The sequence below is a fragment of the Siphateles boraxobius genome, unplaced genomic scaffold, assembly GCF_051911475.1.
Source record: "Siphateles boraxobius isolate OS27281-9 unplaced genomic scaffold, OSU_SipBor_1 53, whole genome shotgun sequence".
NCBI classification, from domain to species: domain Eukaryota; kingdom Metazoa; phylum Chordata; class Actinopteri; order Cypriniformes; family Leuciscidae; genus Siphateles; species Siphateles boraxobius.
The window spans coordinates 2767090-2779421 of record NW_027509175.1 but is presented as its reverse complement, the minus strand read 5'-3'; the positions used below and the strand labels follow the sequence as shown (position 1 = coordinate 2779421).

At 35.3% G+C, this 12332-nt stretch overlaps 1 protein-coding gene across 1 annotated transcript in view; it reads left to right on the top strand.

The window, feature by feature from the left end:
- Positions 1-10135, top strand: part of mtus1b (microtubule associated tumor suppressor 1b) — a 46075-nt gene extending 35940 nt beyond the window's left edge. The window contains exons 8-15 of the mRNA XM_077205022.1: positions 4187-4253; positions 6621-6835; positions 7137-7242; positions 7367-7440; positions 7631-7726; positions 8169-8285; positions 8960-9057; positions 9191-10135. Coding sequence (XP_077061137.1) covers positions 4187-4253; positions 6621-6835; positions 7137-7242; positions 7367-7440; positions 7631-7726; positions 8169-8285; positions 8960-9057; positions 9191-9386 — 969 coding nt within the window. The 3' untranslated portion in view covers positions 9387-10135. The remainder of the gene's footprint in view (positions 1-4186; positions 4254-6620; positions 6836-7136; positions 7243-7366; positions 7441-7630; positions 7727-8168; positions 8286-8959; positions 9058-9190) is intronic.
- The last annotated feature ends 2197 nt before the right edge of the window (positions 10136-12332 follow it).

Genomic DNA, 12332 nt, shown 5'->3' with positions numbered 1-12332 from the left:
TTTTCAGTAATTTTTTAAATGTTAATTCTCAGGTATTTGACTTGCCAAACCAGTTAAACGGAATAATGAATCAACAACATTGACGCATCTTTTCCACACTGCTCATGATTGATTGAATTCTTTTTTAACATCTTAGTAGGGAGTTTCTCAGATGTTTGTGGAGACCTTTTTTTAAGGAAGGTTAGGATGGTGAAAACTACAGACTCAGTCTGCATTAGTTAGTCTTCAAAATATTAAATTGTATAATCAGCTTTGATCACTCTGAAATTTCTGTGGTAAACCTAGAAGAAAAGTGTGAGATTGAAGTTTCATAAGTCTACTGTTTGTTTGATTGGGGTGTAGCAACACCCTACTGTTTTGCATTTTGTTTTTTTTTAAAGAGTAGGAATGAGCGTAATCCCACCCTCATGGGCCCTGAGGGAGAACCGCTCACGATAAAATCATCTAGATGAAAAATGCTCTATTGAATCATATACTGCACTCTCTGATGATGTTTGATTATCTGAAGGTGTGAATCTTTACTGTATTTCCTGCATGGCTGGCAGAAATTTTTCTTGATCTTGAATTTTAGGTGCGATTAATCGAGGCCGGAGAGATCAAAGTGAGCATGAATATAACATACACTCAAAAGGACCTACTTAGAATATTCAACAATAATTTTTTTTTTAATTGGTTCATAAAAAGTGCAAACTTTTCAGACAATGACTGGTGCAGATAGGCTGGAGAAATAAGGCCTGCTGATGGCAGCCAAAAAAGGCGTTTCAGAGGTAGAATTGTGTTGAAAGGTTATGACAACACATATTTTTTCCTTGAAATGATGTGCGCAAATAAATCATGCACAAGGACAGAAACGTGAATTGAGAAAGTAAATAGGGTCAATTTTGATTTTGTGTTGACTTAAAACTTACTCTAATGTGCCTGAACCCACCTATAGGTAAACACTATTGGCTAGGTTTAAAGTAGGGGACTTATATAGGCTTATGTGTGCTAATGTTAGTGTAACTATGTTAAAAGGTTACTCAGTGTGCACCCCACACCCATAGTAATCTTGACCCCAGGCGTACAATTACACCCATCAACCCACAACTTCTTTCTTTCTTAAACTTCAAGTCAGTCCTTTTTCCATCTCATTCCATTCATTCCTCAGTGTCCTATATATAAAATGCGAATTTATTATCTTATCTCCTTATCTCTCAGTAATAGCAAGTCGCCCCGCCGTCAATTGTTCTTATCCAAACAGGGGGGAAAAAAACACCAAGGATACTTCACAAATTTTGCACTTCTACTCCAGAAACCCCACATACACTCACATGCTCTCTAAGAAACACACAAATCTTTTGCTTTCGTTCCGCTCACTGAAAAAAAGAGAGACTTTGCTTAAGGGAAAGTTGACCGTTTTAGCACTTGTGTCACCCACAGTGATTGATAGTGAGCACAGAGGAGGTGAGATGTTGCTGGGAGGAATGCACCAGCTGCTACTGAGTCCAAGGGGCGGGACTTAGGGAAGGGGCGGGGTGTATTTTCCCACCTCACAGCTGTTTGGCTGATAACAGTAGAGCAATGTTTCTCTGTACTCGCCCACCCGCTTTCCACCATACCGTAATTCATAGAATATAGTTGCATATCGTTTTTAGCCTGTTTTTAGTGGGAAATTTGGGTTTGATTAAAATCTGTTTGGTACTTTTTCTTTTTATGCATTCATTTGTCCAAATCCTTCATATTTTTTTTCTTCCCCCGTTTATATTTGAACTTGAAATGATCAGCTTTGCAGACCTATAGCCTTCTGCCATGTAATGGTTCCCACGTTGACCATAACGTTATATAAACTCCAATGCACCAAGCGCAGTCTCATTTATAAAACAGCCATGTTATGTAACTCTGATATCACCTTTTGGACTTACTTCTTTCCATGTACCCTGGCAAAATGTGATTCATCTATTACTTATATCAGTAGGACCAATCGAATTGCTTGCCCATGAAACCAAAAAAAGGTTTTCTTCATATCCACAGAACTGAGTTCTCCACCTACTCACTCCTTCAACATTCATCTCTCGGTTTTCTCTTATCTGAGTTTGCGCTCCCTCTCTCTTAGGAGGAATACGGGGGCAGGTCAGTGAAAGGGAGGGAACGGTTTCTAATGCAGCGTGCCTGGAGACTGATGCTGACAGACCAGTTTTTAGAATAGAGAAGGAGGAAAGTAGTTGAAGATTGTAGGGTTTTAGGGGAGAGGAGAGGGCAGGAGGAGAAGATGGGCTCCTCCGGGAGCAAACCTGGCCTAAAGAAACATCCTGGCTCCAAGAAGAATCAAAAGGTGCAGTCTAGTTCCTCTCCATTTGAGTGGTTATTTTACAACTACTGATATTGCCAGATTTACTAGTTACTACTCTGTTTCTCAGTAACTTCTTTTTCAATGTGTTGGCTTTTTTGATTCTTAACTTCCTCTTCAACAGCAGAACCATTGTTTGGCTTGTTGGGTGATTGGTATTTTGTAATGATGTTGTGTATCATGTGTTGTACATCTGTGATTAGGTTTGGAGTAATGTATTTTGTTTGTGGTTCAAATTCCAGTTTGTTATCAGAAATTATATTCAGCATGCAATAATGTGTAGTGCACAATCATGTGTTTGCATGTCACAGAAAGTGTTCTTTGTGTTTTTTGTCCATGCTGAGTGTGTGTTTTAGTAGTTCAGAGGTGTAAACCCCTGTTTTCGTATCTTAGGCTGTGAACCTAAGTGTGTGTGCGAGTATAGTAAAAGTAACCATAACATGGAGTTTGACTGGAGATTTGTGTGTCAACATGTTCTGTTAAGTTTGTCTATCACGTGTTTAGCAGTCTTTATCACAGAACATAGTAATCTTTCCCAGGCTGTGTGATCTTTGGCTATGTAGAAGTTACTGTAACATTAACCGGCGCTTGATCACAGATACATACGTCTTTCCTGAAACATTTAATTCGGGCTCACACTGACCCTTGATTACGCCTGCTGATAAGAAACTGATTGAGATGGTTCTTATCCAACAACAACAGCCCATTTTGCCAATACTGACAGTGTCAAGCTGAGAGCCACTCATAACACATGATATCATTGAAAAGGCTTGGGGATTGTAGTATGTTTAAACATAGTTAGTATCTAAGGGTGACTGTTTATTCAGTGTGTAAAATGAATAATAAAATGCGTTGGCTCTTTAAAACATCTGTGGAATCGAATTGAAGGATATCTTGAACTTTGTAGAAGTTTTGGGTAAATTTCAATGAGGGACCTGCAGCTTTCAGTAGTGGAGTTGGTCTCAAATTTTGGACCACTGGTGGTCCGTGAAGGACACTTATTTAATGTTGCTTCTAAATAAATGAACTAATTATAATAGATAAAAAAGTACCAACATTAAACGGCCAATTGATCATTGAATTAACTGATTAAGTTTAAGCATTAATTTGTGATTAAACTGAGTTTGATGTCTTGCTCAACAAAAAATTGTCTCATTTAAGTTCATTGGCTATAAGTAAAGCAGTAGTTAATTTCAATTAAAAAATCATTGGCACAATTAAGGGTATTTGGTGGGACAGAAGTGTTATTTTAATGTTATGTATATACTGTTATAAAATGTATCAGTGATTTGTATTAGCTATTTTTATATTCTCAGTTTTCATCTAAATTTTATTTTAATTTTAGTAATTTTAGTTTAGTCAAATTTTGAAGCTTTTCAGCTAATATTTATATTATAAATAATGAAAATAAGCTTTCGTTGTTGTTTTTATTTTATTTTTTTATTAAATAAAAAAATAAAACCTCTGTCACCTAGATTTGGTTTGTTACAATAGGCCAGATCTGCCACATGAAATGTTTTTAAGAAGTATTGCAATGTGACAAGCTATACTTCTAAAAACTATTTAAAATACATTGCTTTTCGTATTATCTATTTGTTTTTTAAATGTTGTGTTATATAAAAACTATGCCACTTTTATGACCTCATATTATTCATTAAACTACATGGAATATTTATCCTTTCAAAAATCATTTTATAATGAATAAAAATTATTTATTCTATTCTATTTTGTTTTTTATTTTAATCTACACATTTAAGTCCAAAATCTTTGTTAAACATTATTGTCAGCTATCCTTTTACATTTTCTTGATTGGTTTGAAAAATGGTTTTTCAGTTGTTTTTTTTCTGTCATTTGTTACAGCGTGAGGTGGCAGTCAAACAGAGGGAAGAACTTTCTGTCCAACTCAACAACCTGCAAGAGCAACTGGGTAAGCAACACATGTCCAGTCAAATACACAGAGGCTTGGTTTCTATGTCCATTCTCAAAGCTCACAGAACGTAAGCTTTCATGTTGGTTAGATAGCTGTCATTTAGCAGGTGCTTTTATTCAAAGTGACTTGAAGAACACTAATTGTAGGGAAAGTCTCTGTGAGAAACCTTGATAACTGCCTTGCTCACGGGCACAATCCTGATAAAATAGGGCTGAGGGAGTGTTTAGTTTCGGGGTCACACCTACTTTAGATTGCAGAATTTACTTTTTTTTTTTTTTTTTTTTACAGATAATTTACCCAAGCCATATTTAGAGGCCAGAATATCACAGAAACTTAAGATTGGGCTCTTTTTGGCTTAGCCTTGGCATTGTGGTGGCAAGCGTCACTCAATTTTTCTTTAGAACGTACAATTCTAGTAATATTTGTTAATGAGTAATATTATCATTAACACAATTTAGCTCGTGCATGAGGCTTCACTGCCTTGGAGTGATTCGCCAGTCATATATTTGTTGTTCGATGATGTTCCTACATTCCAGAGTGAGGCTGTTTCGTGTTTTATCCTGTGTTATGCTCTTCTGATTGGCGTTGTATTGATGGAACTGTACAGCTCAGTGTTTGGGAATTGAGAAACCGATATGATATGATGAATCACACTCCACCTGTTTTATTATTCCCAGGTAGACAGTTGGCAGCCTTTCCCTATGTTTGGAGTCTGTGTTTTTATTTGTATGTGTTAGCAACAAAATATGACTACTCAATGAATTGTACATTGAACTCAAATACACACACATTCTTGGCAAGCCTGGACACACACATTTCTAATTCTGTAGAATGTTAAGGATGCGCTGTTTGTTATGTTTAATTAGTTTGGCCTTACGCACTGCCATGGCCTTTGGCTTCAGGACAAGTGTGAAGGATGTGTGTGGCATATGAGGAATGTTTCACTCACACTGGCTTCTGAATAGAAAGTCTGAAGGTGCAGTTGGCCAAATGACACTCTGCTCCTAAAGTTCACTGCCCTTTACCTCACAGAATTCAAAGAATATTTATCATGAGGCTTCAAGAACATATGCTAACACATGCATGCTACATTTATATGTCCACTGAAAATTTGAGGGGAATCTTAACCTCAGTCGGCACACCTTGTAAATGTAATTTTGGTTTAAATGTACTGGTGGTTCAATCCTCTTGAATATAATTCTTACCGCAGTAGATTCTAGATTTCACTCTGGATTTTACTCAATATTTAGGGAATTAAGTACACTATCATTCAAAAGTTTTTGAAAAATGAAGTCTGCTCACCAATGCTGCATTTATTTGATCAGTAAACCATGAATATTGAGAAATATTTTAAAAATTTTAAAATAACAGCTTTCTATGTTGAAATATTTCAAATAATTGTTCCTATGATGGCAAAGTAGCATTTTTTCAGCAGCCATTACTCCAGTCTTCAGTATCACGTGATCCTCCAGAAATCATTCTAAAATTCTGATCTTGTGCTCAAGAAACATTTATTTTTATGGTTTATGTTCTTAGATGAATATTTTATATATATATATATATATATATATATATATATATATATATATATATATATATATATATATACACAACTTTACAAGGTATGATCTTTACTGTCACTTGCTGTACAAAAGTATTCACCCCCATTTCAAATTGAACTAGCCACACAAACATACTAAATGTCATTTTTGGTGTAAATTGTGTGGTTACCAGTACATTCTACTTTCCATTCGGATTTTATTGATTTAACCACTAGTGCATTCAAGATTCTATGTTAGATAATTGAACCATCAAAACTTTCTAGACTTGATTCATTTTGAGATTTACAAATTTAAAATTTTGTTTTTGTCAGTCTAGAATAGAATCCTAACTCATTACAGAATTTTACCACTAGTACATTCTAGGTTCTATTCTGGATTTCTATTCTAGTGCGTTCTAGATTCTACTGTCTCTTTAGAGAATGGAACCATCAGAACATTCTAGGATAAATAAAATTTGCAGTACAATCTGGAAATAGAATAAAATTTCTAGAATCTGTTAAAGATTCCAAAGTTAGTGTCAAGACCAGAACCTTTAAGACCTAAACCAATACCAAACTCCCCAAGGCCCGGATTTAGGCCGAGACCTGTTTAAAAATTATTTTAGTGAACTAAAAGAGAAAAGGGATAAATTATTCCTGCATTCATTTCAATTAAACCTAATGATGGAGATAAACTGGTGACCCAGATCCAGAACAAGCCACCGAGCATTAAGACCAAGGCCAAGTTTATATAGTCTTGAGAGTGCTGATGACCAAGACTCATCTTCTTCCAAACATGCTCCTCTCCTTCACTCATGCCCCAGGTAACTCAGTCTCGTGTTGTGAGCAGTTGGAGAAAGAAAAGGAGGAGGTGCGTGTGACTTTGGAGGCATTGTTCCAGAAACTACAGGAGCAGCATCAGACAGAACTACAGCAGCTGGAGGAGAGACTGAAGGACTTCTACTCTGCAGAATGGGACAAGACCCACGAAGCCTATCAGAGGGAGGCGGATAAATGCAGGGCGCTTATGCAGCAGCAGGTAAGATCTTACCTGGGCTTTCACAAAGAAATCAAGAGTCTTATGTAATCATGTTTAACTATTCAAATCACACAGCTCCAATCACGCAATATTACAAGTGCGCGAGTGCTTTTTTTTTATGTGTGCACTCTTTTTATTTGCATGTTTGTGTTTCTAAATTAATCATGAAAGGATTTGAATAAATGGTATCAGTAGCTTTTACGTGATGCTGCATCCGCTCTGCAGGACCAACCGGCAAAACATAAGGAAAAAAGTATGTTTAATGTTTTCATTGTAAGATAAGTATGGTTTCCACTGACAGGTTGATGATGTGAGGAACAAACAAGAAGCTCTGAGGAATCAACAGGAAGTGGTACACACTGAGCAGATAGCAACACTGAAACATGAACATGAGACTTCACTTGCTGGTAATTTCACTGCACTCAATGAAAGGCCTATTGTTTATCCTTTCATTTAATGTTCTATATTTTGAATTTGATGTTACATATTCTGTCATGACGAGATCAATCAGATTTTTCTTTTTTTTTCCAGAGCTCAGGAAGACACATGAACAGGACAAGCAAGAACTTGATAAAACAGTGAAGGAATCTGAGGCTATGCTCAATGTATGCATCACCATCTTATCATTTAACTTACGAATATGAATAATATGTTACAATAACTTACTATTGAATTTCTAAAAATGTAGTATTGAGCTATTTTCTGAAATAGCAAATTGCAAATAATGTGTATGTATCATTGTTTTTTTGGTGTTTTAAAAAATAAATATTATTCAATCACTGTTCTCCCCTACAGGAGAAAATTCAGACTTTGACAGCAGAAAACGAGGCTTTGAAAGAAAGACTGAGAGCGGAGGAGGAGCGGAGGAGAGCTCTGGCAGACAAAAGTCAGGTAAAATTTGCACTTTGCAATGATATGCATTAGTCACAGTAAAAGCACAGGGTTGGTGAATTTAAATCCTTTTTTCACTTCATATAGTTCCTACAACAATCCCCAAAACTACCAGTAATATAAAATTATAGTATTTATCAATATTTTTATATTGTCAGTATCAATCATTTTATTATGTGCTTTTAAACGTTAACAATAACAACACTATTGTAATGGACTTTATTAGGGTCAATTTTTATTGTATACATTTGTGTGGTTCTTATTTCGGCAAGCATGTTAACAACAACCTCAACCATAGTTTCGAGGGGATTAGTGGGACGACCATGTAAAGCTAGTTACTGTGGCCCATGCTTAGCCTGTGAGCCATAGAGATGTTAAGTGTACTTCTCTGTCTTCACGTATGGCTTAAACACAAACTGAGCACCTGTTTCTCTGTGTGCAGAAGGACGCCCACACACTGTACTTGGAACAGGAACTGGAGAGTCTCAGGGCTGTGCTGGAAATAAAGACCAACCAGATACACCAGCAAGACAAGAAACTCATGCAGATGGACAAACTGGTGAGGATGTGTACTGTTTTATATATATACATATATTAGCCTTTACCAGGTCAGCTGCCTTCCTGTCATTTAAAGGAAGAGTCTGCTGTGATGTCACTTCCCATGATTCCCATCACATAATTATGGACTGTCAGATATTTATTGATTGATCAACTTAAAAAAAGCGTTCACCCAAAAAATGAAATTTCTTTATTTAATTTCCCGTAAGTCTTTCTAAACTTGAATGACTTCCTTTTTTTTTTTCTGTGGTACGCAAAAGAAGATACTTTGAAGAATGTTTTTAAATGAAAGTCATATAATAAAGTCAAAATAACATTGGACCCCATTGACTTCAATTGTATACATAAAAACACTCTTCTTTTGTGTTCTGCAGTATATGCATACAGGTTTGTAACAACATGAGGGTGAATGAATAACAGAATTTTCATTTGTGAGCGAACTATCCCCCTAGGGATGGCCATCAGTAGACCTGCTTTCTAACCCACACAAATCCAGAAAGACTTAAAGTATCTTGGTAATCATTATTATAGATCAATGTATAGAAAAAAAGAAATGCTATATATTTAATCAATGGAGCATAAATGTAACTAATGCAAACTAGATTATTTTCATTTCATTTCATTCCGTCTGTTAGATGAATAAATAATATGTTAATGTCTTATCACTGTTCACAGGTTGAGGATAATTTGAAACTGGAAGAGTATTTAAATAAAGTCCAGCAGGAGAACGAGGACTACAAGGCAAGGATGGACAAACATGCTGCACTTTCAAAGTAAGATTGTTTGATTTGTCATCTTTTCCTCTGACTATTTCTGGGGATCCAAAAGCATTTTAGTTTATAATATTAGTGTATTATTTTCTCAAAGCAGAGAATTTCAACTCTTTTTTTTTCTGTTTGACTGTAGGCAGCTCTCCTCAGAACAGGCCATGCTTCAACAGACCCTACAGAAAGAGTCTAAGGTCAACAAACGGCTATCTATGGAGAACGAAGAGTTGCTGTGGAAACTACACAACGGAGACCTCTGCAGCCCTCGACGCCTCTCGCCCACCTCATCCTTCCCCTCGCCCCAAAACTCCACAACCCCCATATCACCCAGATAACCTCTGAACTCAGAGGCACCTATGGACCTTTCGGCCTTTTTATTCCTATAATAGGACTTGTACACTTTGTAAAGACTTGTCAGGTTTATAAATGTTCCCTTTTCCAGTTAAAGACAATGATGCACAGCTGCACTTCTAGATCAAGGAATTGCCTTGTTCTGTCACATGCTTGTTTGTTCTTTTCTGTCTGTCTGTCTCTCACATCTCTTTCACATACATACACAAACATTTCTCTGAGGAGGGAACATACCTCAGGGCTTGTACATAGAGTACCTCTTCCTCGGACTGTCATTTTCTGTTATACTTGTGCTCTTTTATCCTTTTTTTTTCTTGTTTTAATTAAAAATGGTTTGTACATAGTAAGTAAAAGATGCAAAGCTCTCCTTTTCATTGTATGCTCACAAGAACACTATATGATATTCGCAGAAAGGATTCAAAACAGGATGCAAAGCCCTCTATTTGATTGGGTTGATTATTTTTAGAGCATATATATAGAAGGTTTTGTTCAGAAATTTTCAAGAAAGAAGCTTAAATGTCAACCTCACCTTTAACTGGATTGCATCTAGATCCAGATCTCTGTTCCTAATATTGTGGAATGTATTTACTTCTCTCCCAAACTGTTTCCAGTGGGCCTCACATCCAGAACTCTTTATGTGTGAATGTGTCCCTATCTCAACCGCAGTGCCCTTCCTAGCTTTATTTTATTATTTTTTTAATTAATGCATTAAATTTCTGAATGTTTATCCTTATGTTTTGTATTGTTTATTGTATCGCAAATAGCACATGAAGCTTAATTGCTTTCTGATTTTTAAATTTAGATTTTGTTTAAATGGGTAATAAAGAAATGCATTAGAGTTACACAGAGGACATATTAGGGAGTTAAAATATGATTAGCAACAGATTCTTGGCCAAATCTGGCTTGCATTCGGCACTTCTGGTTTGATTCTCCAAAACTTCCACTCAGTTTTATCTCACACTTTCTCTGCAAGAGAGTATAACAAGTTTGCTGTCATTGTTTGCTTTCACTGATTTTTTCCTCTGCTAAACACAAAAGACAATATTTTGAAGATTGTTGATAACCAGTTTCTGTTCCCATAAAATAGAAGTCAATGGTAACCAAACGGTTTATTATTCAACTGTATGTATATATATATATATATATATATATATATGTATATATATATATATATATATATATATATATATATATATATATATATATATATATATATATAATTCCCCACGGAAGAAAAAATCTACAGTGGTTGGAACACATGATGAGAGTGAGCATGCCATGAACTATCCCTTTAACCTAATCTGCCATCTTGTGGTTAAAGCTAAAACTTCAAATTGTCAATCAAATTGTATTAAATAGAGTGACTCCTAGTGGATATAAATGGAAATGCAAAGTTTGTATGTTCTCCTGTAAGTGGACTACTGACAATATTAGGTTTACAAAACACACAAAAAATAAGTCTATACATAGTATATTTGAGTTTAAGACATGCTTGAATATCTCATTGAGCTATTTCTACATTTTTGTTATCTATATGTCCACATTTATTTCAGTATAAAAACTTGAATGGGAAGCAAACTGCAAATATAAATAATTATTACTAGTCAGATGGTAAGTATCACACTACAGAGCTTAAGTATTTCTTTTTGTGTGTGTGTGTGTGTGTGTGTGTGTGTGTGTGTGTGTGTGTGTGTGTGTGTGTGTGTGTGTGTGTGTGTGTGTGTGTGCGCCTGCCTGAGAGGCCAGGAATGATATATTATAAAGGGCATGTGTGTTCATGTTAGAGAGAGCACATACGTGTGCATATGTGTACGTGTGCATGTGTCAATATGACATTCCTCGCAGACTACATTAGCTAACAGTATTTGCTTATTGAAAGGCACTGATAAAATGTTGACATTTTCCTATATGATTTTGACAACCTACTATGGATCAATATAATGCCATATATTCAGTGATTGTGCAAACACAACCCAAAGCTCAGCTATTCGGGTAGAAATATGACTAACTAAAAATCTGTTCAAAATGGATGTAATTCCATGATGAAATCTCATGAAAGTCTGTTCAAAGGTAGCCAAACCAAAGCTTTAATGCAAGTGAAATTAATCCTAAAAACATTTTTAAGTATTAGAATTGACAATTAATTTAGAATAATACCAGTAAATCTTTATTTTACACTGTCCTTGTAACACGTTAAATATACTTGTTAAAGTAATTACAGTCAATTGCAAAATGTATAACTACAAGCAACTTCAACCCTAACCCTAACCAGTAAGTACTAAATTACTTAGTACGTATTTGTGTAAGTACACTGTAACAAGAAAATAAAGTGTAACAATAAACCTACTTATCTATTTTTTTATTATAATGCATTTGTGAGTTTCTTAATCCATGTTCATCCTCAAGCTAATAGGCCAGGTTACATAGTTTGGCAGTGCTAATTCACTTTGTTATTTTGTTCTTATCATCCTTCAAGTGACATTGTTCTATCTGTTCAACTGTCATTGTTCAACTGTCACACATGTCACATATATGTAGGCTACTATTTTGTTTCTTTGAATCTAATATATAGATTCATTTACGGAATAAGAGTGCTTTTAATAAGACCAAGGTTGCATTACATAATATCACTTTTCTTTGACATTTTATCAGTAAAATATTTATACTATGTTTCACTCATCACCATCATTCCATCAGTTATATTTCACAGCATCTGTACTTTTAAGACACAACACAACACAACTCCCCAAATGCTTCCGAGAAGTAAAATAGTACCACTCTTTTGTGGTCTCAGTTTGTTCGTTAGCTTAACCTTTTGATAATCTCATCTTGAAATACAAATATAAAACTTTTAATGTCAAAATATATAACGAACAGATAGGAATTCACAATAAATTACATTTTAATTAAAATGAGAACGGAATCCTTAC